Source organism: Lissotriton helveticus, chromosome 4_1 (assembly GCF_964261635.1).
Source record: "Lissotriton helveticus chromosome 4_1, aLisHel1.1, whole genome shotgun sequence".
NCBI classification, from domain to species: Eukaryota; Metazoa; Chordata; class Amphibia; order Caudata; family Salamandridae; genus Lissotriton; species Lissotriton helveticus.
Window position 1 is genome coordinate 143217021 of NC_136063.1, and position 15828 is coordinate 143232848.

A 15828-nucleotide genomic window follows, 5' to 3' on the forward strand; every position below is an offset into this window, starting at 1 on the left:
TGATGTCAGTATACTTGAAGACATCATTGTAACATTGGTATAAGTACATGAATATAACACAGTACCCGTTCAAACATCCTAACAGTTAGCAAGTTCAGTGCATGTACAGCACTGCAGTGCCTTTTCTCGTTGTGTTTACCACAATATAGTACAGATTTAACATGCCCAAGTATTGGACTTTCATAGATTCCCATGCTTTGTATCATTCCCCGTCGTCAGAATGGGAGCCTCTGTAACATAAAAATACCATAACAGTAGGTACAAAAGAGAAAGAAAGGCCTAGGCCTCATCTCATTTTGTAGCCTATCCACCTTTTTTTGTAAAATAGACCAAAAAATTGTAACAACCAATCCGAGTAGCCTCACCCCATAGAACCTTCCTGAGAGAGCCTCAGATTTTCTACCGCACGTTGTGCTTAGGGAGTCTCCACTGAGCTCTGCTCAGATTTCTCTTCAGTTTCGAATTTTTTCAATTTCTTCAACTTTACTATGTCTGACAAGGAGAAGAAGGCGTTATTTAGAGCTTGTGCTACCTGTTCAAAGAAGAGGCTGTTTGTTGAGGACAAGCATAAAGACTGTATCTACTGCTTGTACCCAGATCACAAGGCCACAGATTGTAAGATCTGCAGAACATTCTCTACGAAGACCTTGAGAGACAGGGAAGGCCGCTTGTTGACTTGGTTGCAGAAAATGAAGTCACGCAAGGAGGTTTTGTCATCTGACAGTGAGGATTCTTCCTCAGCTGCGTCCTCCAGAAGATCCAAGAAAAGGGTTAGGTCCACCCCTTCAACTTCTACTGAGCCCCCTGTTAAAGCCTTACAAAAGACCTCTGATAGGTCTGAAAGGCCCAGTCCCAAACAATCTCCTCACCGAGGTGTAAAGGAGAGGCTGGGACAGACTGAGGAGACAGTCATCTAAGAAGGTACAGAAAAGCCTTTCTGTTGGTTCTCCGCCATCTGAAAAGGAGAAGGGATTCAAGAAACCTTCTGCTGTCCCTCAGGAAGGAAGATCGGACAAGAAACCACGTCCGTCGGCGACAAAATCATCTGGTACGTCGACGACAACTTCCAAAAAGGACTTGGGTTCAGGTACAGCTTTGTCGACGGGCCCATCGACGGCAGCTTCGTCGATGGCGTCTGCATTGATATCTTCGTCGACGTTTAAGGTACCTGTTTCCTGCTCGTCGACGATGGTGTTTACATCTTCGACGTCGACGATAATGACGACGAAGATAGCGTTGACTGCAGTGACGACGACAACGATGTCGTCGACGACAGCTATGATGATTCTGACGACGAGCTCGTCGACGATCAACCCTCCGTCGACGAGGTCCATCCCTCCGTTGACGGTCCCGTCTTCGACGATTTCGCCGGCATTTCGGTCGACGACGAGTCCGTCGACAAGGTCGTCGACGATTCAAAGGGTCCACATCTCTATAAAGAGGCAGCAAATCATTCCAGAGATGACATCTCCTCGCCGTGTAACACCCTTACCACCAACTTTGCTTCTTGAGGAGGAGTCTGATGATGATGAGGATGGTCCTAATGGGGATGCTTATAACCCATCCGAACTCCACGTAAAATATCACGATTCGGATTCTGAGGAATACTATACAGAAGAAAGCCATTTTGTTCAACAAGAGAAGCCTCCACAAAAATTGCGTCAGGATATGGTGGCAATACCGTCCTCTCTATTACGGACTTACAGATGATGCTACAAGACTACATGAAAAGGTTTCCGTCACAACCCTCGGACCAGCAAGAGCATCCCCCTTCTCCATCTGCTCCGGCAGTTGCAGTGACACCTCTGGTTTCTCGAGTTTCGGAACCAGAAACAAGAGAAAGCCATCAGGAGGTTGTGACTATTCAGGATGATAATGTTTCATCTGATGAAGATCATCAGGTAGATCCACCTCATGACCCGGATAGAGGTTGGGACGATGATGTTATTCAAGATCCAGCTTCACCAGTGCCGGCTACTGCTACCTCCCCTCCAGCAGACATTGGAGAGGGTGTCCAAGAGATTTGGCCTTCCGATTACGACAGTGCAATCAGACTGTTTTCTTTACGACTTTAAAGAGCCTTATAAAAAAATCCATCCGTTCAATACCGATAATTGAACATGTGTGGTCGGAAGGTACTAAGGTGATGCAGAATCCTGCTACAGTCATCCCTGTTCTTCCCCGGCTGGAGAAGAAGTGTAAAGCTCCAGAAAGCAGTCCCGCTTGCCTGACTGGTCAACCGAAGCCGGACTCAGTTATTTCCCAGGCAGCGCAAAGTAAGTCCAAGAATCCATCGGCGCCCCTTACGACACCGCCAGACAAGGAAGGGAGACATCTAGACAATGTGGGAAAAAGGTTCTCTTCTATGGCTAGCCTGCTGGTCAGAGCTGCTACTGCTCTTGCTATCTTGGGTAGATATGATCGCCAGATGTGGTGCGATGTATCCCCATTTGTTGACCAACTTCCGGATAGTGCGAAAGATGAGGGGTCAGAAAGATACTGGTGGAAGGGGAGCATTCATCTTCAGAGGTGATAGATTGTGCTATGGACATAGCAGCTACCGCTTTCCGAGCTCTAGCGGGTTCAGCAGTTTTAAGGCATCAGGGCTGGCTGTGGGCAACCTGGTTTCGCCAGGAAGTTCAAAATAAGATCTTGGACTTACCTTATGACAAAGAAATGCTTTTTGCAAAGCATGTAGATGATGCCCTTCAAGACATCAAGAAGGACACGGACACGGCAAGGCCCTTGGGGACATTGCATTACCGCAAAGTTCCTTTCAGACGTGCGGGAGGGAGAGGATTTTCATCGTACAGAGGAGGCAACTAACAGCGCTACTCTTCTAATTCACAGTCTTCTCAGTGATACAAACCCCAATACTCACAGCGCCAAGGTCAATCGGCGTCTTTCTCTCGTCAACCACCAAGAGGACGACAGGGACGTCAGGGGAGAGATACGCCTAAACGTCAATAGCGGCTTCTTGGCTCTGTCTACTGTTCGTCCCCCTCTAGTAACATCAGTGGGGGGCAGGATATCACAATACCTCCACAACTGGAAAATTATTACATCGAATCGGTGGGTGCACAACATCATACAATTCGGCCACACACTAGAGTTTCAAGAATTTCCACCATCCAGAGCTCCTCACGCCACGGAATCGAAACATCTAAATCTTCTACGTCTCGAAGTTCAACAGCTTCTCATCAAAGGGGCGATAGAATCGGTTCCTCAGACCCAGCGAGGGAAAGGATTCTATTTCAGGTTTTTCCTGGTTCGCAAGACAGAAGAAAAGTGGCGCCCAATTCTAGACCTGAGGGAGCTCAACACCTGTCTCATAAAACTCTTTTCGGATGGTTTCTCTCCAGGATATATTGCGTCTCCTAAATCCTGGCGATTATATGGCAACTCTAGATCTAGAGGACGCATATTTTCATGTTCCCATTCATCCGGCCCACAGGAGGTATCTTCGCTTTACAGTAGCCAAGAGTTACTTTCAGTTCAAAGTCCTACCTTTCGGACTAAGATCTGCACCACGGATATTTACAAAGGTATTGGCACCAGTGGCAGCTTTTCTCAAAAGCGGCACAAAAGGGGGTGGTGATGGCCATGTCTGAACTGGGGTGGCAGAGTGGGCTAAAGAACGGTGATGGATTAAACCCAGATCTTTTGACTGGGTGAGAGTGTTTGATTGGTTCAGATTCTCCGTCCATCACCATCCCCTTTTGTGCCGCTTTGGCCACCATAAGTGTGGCAGGGTATGCTCAAACGTGAGTCCCTTGCTCACTTTGCCACTGGATTCAAGCAAGCCGGGCTGAAGACGGCTGTAATGCCAGAAACCGGACCTCGGAAGCTTGTTTCCGGTCCAGGGAAGGCATGGCTTGGCAGTTCTTGTTGGACTGTTCCTATGAGGCACAGGGTCAGACTGATTTGCACATTGCCATGTCTGAACTGGGGTGGCAGAGTGGGCTAAGAACGGTGATGGATTAAACCCAGATCTTTTGACTGGGTGTGAGTGTTTGATTGGTTCAGATTCTCCGTCCATCACCACCCCCTTTTGTACAGCTTTTCTCAGAAGGCAGTCTCTGCAGGTGTTTCCCTACCTTGACGACTGGCTGATAAAAGCTCCTTCTTTTCAGGAGTCTTCAAGAGCAGTCGAGGATTGTATTCAACTATTCAGTCATCTAGGTCTGGGTCTAAACAGAAGCAAGTTGGTTCTTCTTCCGTCCAGGTCAGCAAGATTTCTGGGTGCCATTCTGGATACTGCTTCTTGCAGAGCTTTTCCTTCAGAGGAGAGAAAAAAAACTGATTCTTGCTGCCAACCGATTTTAAAGGAAACAAATTCTTTCAGTCAGTCAGTACAAGTCCCTTTTAGGGTTGATGTCATCTTGCATTGCATTGATTCCGCACTGCAGGCTTCACATGCGTCCCCTGCAGGAACAACTGGACATGCAATGGCGTCAAGCAGAGGGGTCCTTCGAGGACAAGATAAAGATAACTCCTATCATGAAGAAAGCAGTCAGGTGGTGGACTATAGCAAGCAATATCGAGGAAGGTCTCTCCTTCACGGTTCCTCCCTCTCCGTTCGTTCTAACCACAGACGCCTCTTTGGAAGGTTGGGGAGCGACATTATTGGATCTTCAAGTGAGCGATCACTGGTCTCCAGAGCTTCGCAACTTTCATATCAACTTACTGGAACTGCGAGCAATTCGTCTGGCTCTACAGGCTTTCCTTCCAAAGATTCGGGGTTCTACAGTTCTAGTGCGTACAGACAACACGACGGTCATGCATTATGTGAACAAGCAGGGCGGAACTAAATCCAAGCTTCTTTCAAGGGAAGCTCAAGAGATCTGGGAATGGGCTATTTATCACCAGATTTGTCTCTCTGCAGAACATCTTCCAGGTTCCCTCAATGTGGAGGCGGATTCATTGAGCCGCCTATGGTCGGTCTCCCACTAATGGGAATTGGATCAGAGGACTCTCGAAAGGATATTATCTCGTTGGGGCACTCCTCTTATAGACCTGTTCACGACCCCAGAGAACAAGAAATGCCAACTCTACGCAAGCAGGTATCCCCATCGAGGGTCATTGGGGAATGCCCTTTCGATAGCCTGGTCAGGCGCATTTCTTTACGCCTTTCCACCAATTCCTTTGATACCAAGGATACTGAGGAAACTCAAGACGGAACCCTGCACCATGATTTTAATAGCCCCGGCTTGGCCCTGCCATTTGTGGTACACAGAGCTCCTCCTTCTGTCTTGTGGTCAACGGGTTCTCCTACGCCCCATTCCTACCCTGCTGACGATGTCCCAGGGCCAAGTAATGCATCCGGACGCGAGCACTTTGCAATTGACAGCTTGGATCCTGAACACCGGGAGTTCAATGCGTTAGATATTCCTCAAGATTGCAAGGACATTTTAGCTCAAGCGCGGGCTCCTAGTACAAACAGGACTTATCAAGCAAAATGGAAGCGTTTTTGTGCACGGTGCCAAAAGGAAAACCTTCATCCTTTTACTTAGGCTCCTCATAAGATCTTACCGTACATATTGTCTTTGGCAAAATCAGGTCTTCAACACTCCTCCATTAAGGTGCATCTAGCAGCGATCTCTAGGTTCAGGCGAACCACCTCTGGTCCTTCTCTTTGGTCCACGAGGGTGATCAACCAATTCCTGAAGGGTCTATTCAGAGCTTTCCCTCCGGTGAGACCTCCTCCTCCGATTTGGCAGCTGGTCCTTACCCATCTCATGAGGGCTCCTTTTGAACCAATCCATAAAGCTGACATGAAGTTTGTGTCATTGAAAGTTGCTTTTCTTCTAGCGATAACAACAGCTAGGAGGGTGGGAGAGCTTCAAGCTCTAATGATTGTTGAACCTTTCTTACAGTTCAAAAAGGAGTCTTTGGTTTTACGGACATATCCAAAATTTCATTCCATCGCTGACTTCATCAGCACGCACGCCCTTGCATCTACGGACTACATCCTCCTCGGAGAACTGAATTTCCACCTCGAGAACACCAACAACAGCAACTCCACCAGCTTGCTCGACAACTTCGACAACCTTGGACTCAAACAGCTCGTCACGACTCCCGCCGGACATACGTTTGGCCCGTTCTTCTCCACCAGCAACCATGTCACCGTCAGCCACTCCACTGTACTGACCACCGCTGCATCCACTTCACCTTCGAGAAACCCACCACTCACCACCACACACAACGGGCCCCTCGCCGCAGCTGAAGCAAAACCATCAAAGACCAGCTTATCACTACCCTTGCCCGAAACCCACCAACTGACACTCCCGACACCGATACTGCCGCCCGCAACCTCAGGTAATGGATTGACGACTGCACCACTACTCTTGGCCCGATGAAGAAGTTCTCAAACAGACGCACGGACAGAAAAGTCATCTGGGTCACCGTTGACCTCCAGGTATCTAAGCAGACCTGCTGAAGGCTCGGGAAGAAGTGGCACCACAAACAGACTCCGGACAGCAATGTAGCCAACAAGAGCGCCATCCGCAGACACCACCAACTCACCCGAACCGCCAAAAGGACCTCCTTCAAGGAACACACCAACAACAACGCACACAACAGCAAAGAGCTCTTCAACGTCGTAAAGGAACTCTGCAACTCCAACTCCAATGACATCCTGCCATCACAAGACCTCTGCAACTCCCTAGCCACCTTCTTCCACTGCAAGACCGCATACATCCATGACAGCTTTAACAACCAGGCCCCCCCGACAGGCACCGACACCTCAGACTCACTGCCCCCCAGCCATACCGACCCCCTGCTCTCCTGGACCCACGTCAACGACAACACCACCAAAATCATAAACACCATCCACTCCGGCTCACCGTCAGACCCCTGCCCCCACCACATCTTCAACAAAGCAAGCTCCACCATTGCACCCCATCTCCGCAAGATCATCAACAACTCTTTCGAGACCACCACCTTCCCGGATACCTGGAAGCACGCCGAGATTAACGCCTTACTCAAGAAATCCAAGGCAGACCCTATGGACCTCAAGAACTTCTGACCCTTCTCCCATCTCCCTACTCCCGTTCCCGGCGAAAGTAATCGAGAAGATTGTCAACAGGCAACTGACCCACTTCATCGAGGAGAACAACATCCTGGACACCTCCCAATCCAGATTCCGCAGTAACCACATCACCGAAACAGCCCTTATCGCCTCCACCTACGACATCAGGACCCTGCTGGACAACAGAGAAACCGCAGCCCTCATCCTCCTGGACCTTTCAGCTGCATTTGACACCGTCTGCCACCACACCCTACGCACACGCCTCCACAACGCAGGGATCTGCAACAAAGACCTGGACTGGACCACCTCCTTCCTCACTGGCAGAACCCAGAGTGTCCGCCTCCCTCCATTCCGATCTAAAACACCAAGATCTGCGGTGTACCCCAAGGATCGTCCCCCAGTCCCACACTCTTCAACGTCTACATGGCACAGCTCGTCAACATCCTCTGATCGCATGACCTCAACATCATCTCATACCCCGACAACACACAGATGATCCTCTCCCTCACCAAGGTCCCCACCACCGCCAAAACCAAGCTTCACGTAGGAATGAAGGCCGTCGCCAAATGGATGAAGAACAGCCACCTGAAACTGAACTCGGACAAGACGGAGGTCCTCATCCTCGGCTCCACCCCCTCCGCCTGGGACGACTCCTGGTGGTCGACTGCGCTGGGAGCTACACCAACGCCCCCCCCCCAACCCCCCCAGCGCCTTGAGACCCTCACGGGTGAGTAGTGTGCTCTACAAATGCATTGATTGATTGACTAAAGTCAGTGCTTATGGAAACTAGCGCAAGGTTAGCGTGTCTGCAGCATCTCAGCGCAAGGTCCTTTTATTTACAACCACACAGTAAGTTCAAAGACAGCAACACAGTAAGCTAAGTAAATAGGCAGTAACACAATAAATGTAGTATATAGGCGCAGTAACACAGTAAGCTAAGTATATAGGCTGTAACACAGTAAACTTAGTATATAGGCAGTAACACAGTAAGGTAAGTATACAGGCATTAACACAATACACCTAGTATATAGGCTGTAACACAGTAAGCTTAGTATAGAGGCAATAACACAGTAAGCTTAGAATATAGGCAGTAACACAATAAACTTAGTATAGAGGTAGTAACATAAAGCCAGGTCAGTGTAGGAGCAGCAGTTCAGCGAAAGGTGATGTAATGTGCAACAACACCAAAGGCCTCTCAGTCGATAGTGCTCTCCTTTCCAATAAAAGCAACTGATTAGCATGGCTTAAAGCAACTAACACCCTCAATCCACAACCATAACCATCACTCCAAGCACAGAAGTATCACACCCTTAGAACCTTGCAGCGTATCAGCACACCACCACTTATAACAACCTGCTAGAAACAGAGCCCTACTATAACCAAAAACCCGATAACATATTGATAAAAATAGCATGGCCAGCAGCTATTTACTGTATTAACAAACTACCATGACAAATAGCCTCAAAGCACATCCACACTTCGCCATAACCAAAACCCTGAAAGTACATCAACCTAAAAATATACTCAATAATATAAGACAATCAATTCTCTCCCAAGGATGTGCCATCAGCTACAAACTTCACAGAAAAGTTGTGCAATATCATAACATACCACACACCCTATAAACGTGACCGCACTTTATATAGGTAGCACCATCATAGTTCAAAAGCCAACAAGCTAACACACCATAACCAAACACTTCAGAGCACCACAGCACAACTTTGTGATATTAATCTTAAAGAATAACTTTGAACACTAGAGCTAATAAGGTCCTTAACATAGCAACTTTACATCATAGGCAACACCACAACTTATACACTCGGAGTTCAGGAAGTCCAACTCAACTATAAGCAATGGCTACCTTGAAGCTTAACTGATGCATCATTGTGTAACCGAAATGTACCATCATCACTACGAACATCACCACACAGCAAATACACAATTTAAGCAGTACATTTAGAGGATCTCATCACCACTACATACCCAAGAATGTGCACTTGTAGCTCACGGACACCCCTGTAAAGCACTCCTCAAACACAGCATTGCATTGCAGAACATTAACAAAGTCCCATGGATGCAGGGTAACGACTGGCTGGAAATACAGTACAGCTACACAACATCTACACACAGTACAGCTACTCAACATGAAACACGAATAAACTTATTGGCAACACACAGTCAAAAACGTGTACTATAACAAACTTAAGTTCTAGCACATAAGCAAACTACTATAACAATTCGTAACATGCTATCCTGTAATGTGCAGTGTATCATTTGTGACAGTACTCGTCATATTCATTATATACAGTTTATTGTGTAGTTGTCCTATGGCCTCTTCCTTTCTCCTTCCATCTTTCTGCTCCTCCCCCTCCTTGGTGTGCTCTTTAAGAGCTCTGTGTGCAGGACATTCCATGGCTCACTTTGTGCCAGTTGCTGGTGTGTGCAGTGGTACTTTAAGTGTACTTGTAGCAAAAAGGGTGCATGAGTAATTATACAGCATGGCAACACAACTCCTCTCAGAGCACAGCAGCTAACTTCATGGTCTTTTTTTATAATATTGATCCTAAACCACACATATTCTGTGAGTACTTTATAATTGCAGAGGATCACAGTGGGGCACTCAAGTCACTGCCTCAAAGTAGTACTGAGGTCAGTATAAGTCACAGCATGGCAGGTTATCATCCAGATAACTACCTCCAACCATATAATTGAATAGTATTTTAAAACCTGAAAAAGCAAACACACAGCACTCAAACCCAAGCCCACGCCGAGTGCCAATGCCCTGTTTGAAGTATGCTGTTGCTGTGTGTAGCACTGCATACCTACACCGCCTCAATTACTTAATTCTTTGCTGGATGACATGAAGCTGTTTCTCCCTCTCATTTCATATAATTTGAACTTCCTCCCATTTCAGGTTTTGGTGAAAGAGGTAGCCGTTTACAGCGAGAAACTCTCCGGCCTTGAAACCGTGGCCTGCCGACTAAAGGACTTCAGCCGCAAACAGGACTGTGCAGTCATCCAAAATCTGGTGCTGACTGCACAGGAGCGCCTGGTGAAGGTCCAGCATCGCACCAGGGACCGCACACGGGCGCTTGAAGAATCACGCAAACGTGCCAAGCAGGTATACGCCAAATGGAGGCAATCTGAGCTAGGAAATATATGGTTAACTGTTGCAGGTGATCTCGAGCTTGCATCATATTGACACAAATAACCAAACTGTAGTTAAGATGACAACCCTTTAAATCTTGTAATAAGCTCTTATTCGGTGAAAAACCTCATTGCAGTTGTTACTGGTTCTAGCATTGGCGATTAATATTCAAATGTCCCGGGGTTATTAGTGTTGCATATTAGTGGTAGAGCGACTGTACAGAGCTGTTCAAGCAGTGGGTGGCTTTAAATGGGTTCTTATAGTTTAGATTCTGTCCGCCAAAAGGCGCAGCCCAGATTTTGAATTTCCCATGGGGTCAGATCTGACGTTGTATCCTGTGTCTCCTCAGTTCAGTGAATCCCGGCGCATCCTCCTGGATTGGATGGAAGAGGTGGATCAGACTCTGGAGGCTCACACTGAAATTGGAACTAGCCAGGACGACATCAAACGGCAGCTGGCGGACCATAAGGTGAGTTATCCATAATCAAAGGAGTGTGAGCTCTGTCGGTTCTGCAGGGTCTGGGTTGCTCCAGTGTTGGCCTGAAACCCTCAACCAAATTTAGCAACCTGTGGTGTAGGTAATCACCACTATGGTATGTTGTTGGGAGGCATGATCCTAAGGGGACTCAGCCATGCACCCACCTTAGCAAGTGTGGAGCATCAGTGGGAAGGACATTCTCCTACCTTACCTTAGCAAGTGAAGTGAAACAGTGAGACAGTTTATCTCTAGACAGGACTTAACTTTTTTGAGAAGTGCCCATCATATTGCAGAAAAAAGGCTGTGTGGGACCCCAAAAAGCTCTTCTTGGTGTGTTTACCTTAAACTCGCATTGCAAATGAACTGTGTCGTGTAAAAATGTCCAAAAGGACCTTGAGAGGTAGAGCGGGCATAAGGCTTGAGAGGGTATCTTGGAAGACATGAGAACAGAGGAAGAACAGAAGAAAAAGGTTAGAGTGGAGACGTCCTATTCTCATTCTCATAACCCCTCTGAGAAGCAGTCTCCAACAATGGACGACTATTGCTGTTTGAGTAAACTATTGGGAAGACCAGTTAATTCGGATTATAGCAGCTGAACAATTGCTTGCATGGTAGTGCAGAAGAAACCAATTGCTTGTATGGACACTCTTTCAAAAAGAACTTCCATTTCAATTAGTGACAGATGCTTCCCTTGAGGGATGGGGAGCTCATCTCCAAGATCCAACAGTTTAGAGGCAATGGACAAAGAGTGTTATCGTTCTACATTGATTGATTGCACCAAAGAATTCCGGGTGGACATTAAACTCTTTGTTGGATTTGTGGGGCAAAGAAGGGAAAGGCAGTTCAGAAAAGATCATTCTCTGTATTAAGCTCTTCCATGCAGTAGCCAAGAAACAGCCCCTTAACGGCTTAAGAGCTAATTTCACCAGAGCTAAAACTGCAACAGCTGCGTTGGCTAGAGGAGTCTTAGTTCTTGACATCTGTCGGGCAGCTACATGGGCATCACTGCACATGTTTTCGAAACACTACTGCCTAGACAGTCCGGTCTGGTGAGATGGGCATCTTGTCCATTCGTTGTGCAGGACTTTTTATTGAAACTGTCTGCAGACCCGCCTCCGGGGACAGGTTGCTTTGGTATCTATTCTAAAGTAGGGAATCCGTGGTTAGAAGTCTCTATGAGATGAACAAGTCACTTACCGTCAGTACTGCCTTATCCGTTAGAGACTCCATCTAACGGCAGATTGCTTCCCAACCCTCTCATCTGCCCTGTTCAGCGGCCTGTCTTACCATATAAAAGAGATACTTCAGGACCTACGTTTGGCACGCTAGTCATTCCTCCTCCGGCTTGGCACTGCTTGTGATGCGGAATAGCAGTCATGAATGACGTTAGCATGCTGGGTGGCACCTATATATGCACCAAACACATCAGTTCTGGTGTGGATGACCCACAATACCATGCAGAGCCGAATGACGCCACCTACTGATGCGCTAGTGGATTGCTCAAAAATTTCCGGATCCAGTCTGATCCCTGGGGAATATTCGAAGGTGAGGAATCTGTGGCTAGATAGTCTCTACCAGATATGCCGTTACCGAAGGTAAATAACTTGATCAATTATTTGGCTCAGAAGAGTGAAAACACATTGGGATGTGAGAAGATGACAGAAATGACAATGTCAACATTATAAACTTGGGCCTGACTATCAGCATGAAAATCCCATTCTAATCCCAAGCACAAATGCTGTTCTTCAGTGCAATGATTCACACAAAAAAAATGGTCTTTCCATCCCAAGACAGAGGGAACAATGGAGCATTTGTCAAACATCTTTTCAAACATCAAAACAGTGTTATTGTAAGAGTGCTGAAGACAGTGCTGGGTATGATGTAGAGTCTGGTGAACAGGGAACTTTGCTGTAAACATGAATCAGTACCCTGTCTGTCAAACTCATCGTCCACGCACCTCATTTAGAGATGAGTGGACTTCCACTTTCTCTTAGCGGAACCCCTATTGACTGTGTCAATGGAAAGCTACCGGCCTGATGGTGTATGGGTAGTCGGAGTAGAGCCATAATAATACGACCTACTCTATTTAAAGTCAAATGTCTAATGTTTTTTTTCTGTCCGGCACTGCCAGAAAATTCCTGGTGGTCAGGGGCAGAAAAAAGATGCCCATACCCTACAAGAAAACTCCAAATGTATGAGGGTAATTCGTTTTATTTTCAATAACAATCTCCCATTTTTGAAAAACAAAAATGTACAGTTTGATGGATGTCTTTCAAAAGTGATGGCGGCCATTAACAACACCGTTAGTAATGTGAAGGGACCCACTGTGATGGTGGTTTCTTTCAACATACAGAGATAATCACTAGACTGGCAGTCATCTGTAAATACAACAGACTACCATCCGTCAAGGTGGTGGTCATTAAGTCCTTCACCACCCTGACAAGCAGTGTCCATCTTCCAGAGTCTAAATCAGGCCCTATGTCATCATGTATTCTGCATGTTCCTTTGTGAGATCTAAGAATGAGAATAGCTCAGAAGCTGTTGAACATTCAATGGCAGAAAATCAATATAAGAGGTTGGGATGATGAACTGCAAATCACCCCTCAAATGAAACACCCATTGCAACGGTAGATAAGAAAGAAAATGTCTTCAATCGACAGTCATAAAAGTTTCTCACTACAGAATTATTCCTGTAAGGATAAGGTGCACCCAGGCTGGATAGGGGTATCAATGGCTTGTGGTTCAGAAAGGGGTCATACTACCACATCAACCTTCTGGCAGTCAGGGTTGGCCTTCAAAGAATTCCTTCCTGTGGTGCAGAATGCTCTTGTTATGGTTCAAAAAGAGACCTCTATCACCAAGTATTATATCTGCAAATAAGGGGGATCAAAATGGCTGCTGTTGTCAAAGGAAGCATAGTAGCTATGCACAACTGGCAAGAATGTTCAATTGTCACCAGAGCATGTCCAAGGAGTGCCCAACGAAGTGGCAGATCGCCTAAGCAAATAATGCTCTGACTCGCACGAGTTGGAGTTAGACGATAGGCAACCAGTGTTTCAAAGGTGTGACACTCCCCTATGAGACTTGTGTGCAACAGATCAAAACAAGAAGTGTCTCTGGTTTGCAAGCATATCAGTTTAGCAGTGATTAAAAAGGTATGCAACAAACACAAGGACAGACCCTCATACCCAGACCAGAACACCTGTCAACTTATAGACAAACACGTATTGGTTCTGTGGGTCAAACTTTTGCCAGAGGTCTTTCATTCCACTGGTACATGATCTGCTATGGGTGTGATAGTTTATCAATAAGTGCAACAATAGGCCCAAACCACAGTGGCAACATAATATATTATTTTTACATCCCAATAACCTCAAAGTTGAAGAATTGGTGGAGGCGGCACAAGGTGCAGAAATTGCTCAGTGTAAAAGAGCATATTTACATATATACATATATAGCCGAATAACACAAGTTATCCACACTGAGTCCTAACTTCAACATGAATATATCTGTTTTTTAAGTACTGTGATAGCCCTGTGTGTATGTCAACGTTTCGACCCAATAGGGAGCTATTTACACGAGTCTCATCAAGACAGCACCAACTGACTGATATCCTTAAACGGAAGCAAGTATCAAATAGCACAAATGCAAGACCATGGATTCAATCAAGGTACTGTTGTCATGAAAATAAGGCTCTGTTCAGAATCAGTGGACCTCACGGCACAGGCACAATCCGTGTCTGGTAGGCACAAGACTTGCAAACACATCTATGTTTGCAGACATTTCTCAAAAGTTTGACCCATTAACCATTGTATATTTGTTCTATCTGTGATATGAAGGGGGCACGATCTCAATAAGTTGGACAGAAACATTCCTACAGTTTCTCTGCTAACCAGAGTATTGTGCAACAACAAGACGAAACGGCACAAGATGATCCTGGTGACCCAAGTGAGAGGACATCAACTTTGGTTCTTGGAGTTATAGGACGTGTCTGTGCAAACTCTGATTCAATTCAGACCAGATGCCGACTGTTTTCAAGCTGCAAGAGATGAGTACTTCACTGCAACTCCCAGTCCCTTCAGCTAAAAGAGTTACTCCTCATAGTTCAGGCATTTGTCATTACCTGAAGTTTGGAAAATAATTTTAAGTGTGACTAGAGCCCCTTCAATAATAAAAGCTTATAATAGGAAGTGAAACCTTTAATTTTCTGGGCAGAAAAAAAGACTGAATCCTCTGGAAATGTTCCTTCACCACTTTCTTCCACACCTTTTGCATGACCTGCTGGTAGATGAGGTCACCTGTTTTGGCTCAATTTCGGTGCTCTCTGGCTGCTTGGTAAAAAGAAAAGGAACCTACACCTCATTGATTATTTAGGTAGTGTTTGGGACATGTGTTGTCCATCAAAACCTGTACTTTTTGTTCAGAACTAAATTAATCAGTCTGCAGTCAGTTCTGCAATCTTCTACAATCCTTTGCAGAAGATTGGTATGGAGTCTGTTTTCCTTTTGAAATCAGGGTGTATTGAAGGGCAAGGTGTCCAGATGTCAACCTCACCTGGTCAGGGAGGAATCTTTCACTAGCATAGTCCGAGGTCACTGACAAACACATTGCCTTTTAATTGTCTATAGAACTGTGTCCACTCCCTGCCCATTGTAATTGATTTGTGTGAAGCAGAGCATGGGGAACTATAAGACCAAAAATGCCACAAGATCCAGCAACCTCAGTACCGGTTTGGCTGTTTGACTTGGCGAGATCGAAAACGGAGACAGCATGTCTGTGGCGTACAGAAGGGGAAACTGTTATCATCTGGCAAGTGTCTAGGACTGTTATTATTATTGGAGAGAATCAGAGATATATTTAATTTCTCTTAATTGACAAAGAGTCTCAGTTGCAAAAGTCTGTTTAGGCCTTCCAAGTTCTTCACAGGTTCCCAAAAAGACCTTGCCTTTTGCAGTTATCCATCGAGATAGGTATAAACTTGGGTGGCTAAGCAGTGTAGACATTTCTTCACCACATCTATCACTACTGTAAATGCCCTAGGGGTCAGCCTAAATGGGAGAACTTGGAACTGTAAATGTAGGTCTCTGATCACAGATCAGAGGCACATCGTCTTTTGAGGTCAAACAGGAATATGGAAGTAAGGGTCCGGCGAGTCCTGAGAAGCAACCAGTG

General features: G+C 46.1%; 1 protein-coding gene across 1 annotated transcript in view; it reads left to right on the forward strand.

Annotated features, from left to right (window-relative positions):
* LOC144828429 (microtubule-actin cross-linking factor 1, isoforms 6/7-like) overlaps positions 1 to 15828 on the forward strand; it is a 300733-nt gene that overhangs the window by 188311 nt on the left and 96594 nt on the right. The window contains exons 23-24 of the mRNA XM_078686575.1: positions 9945 to 10151; positions 10528 to 10647. Coding sequence (XP_078542701.1) covers positions 9945 to 10151; positions 10528 to 10647 — 327 coding nt within the window. The remainder of the gene's footprint in view (positions 1 to 9944; positions 10152 to 10527; positions 10648 to 15828) is intronic.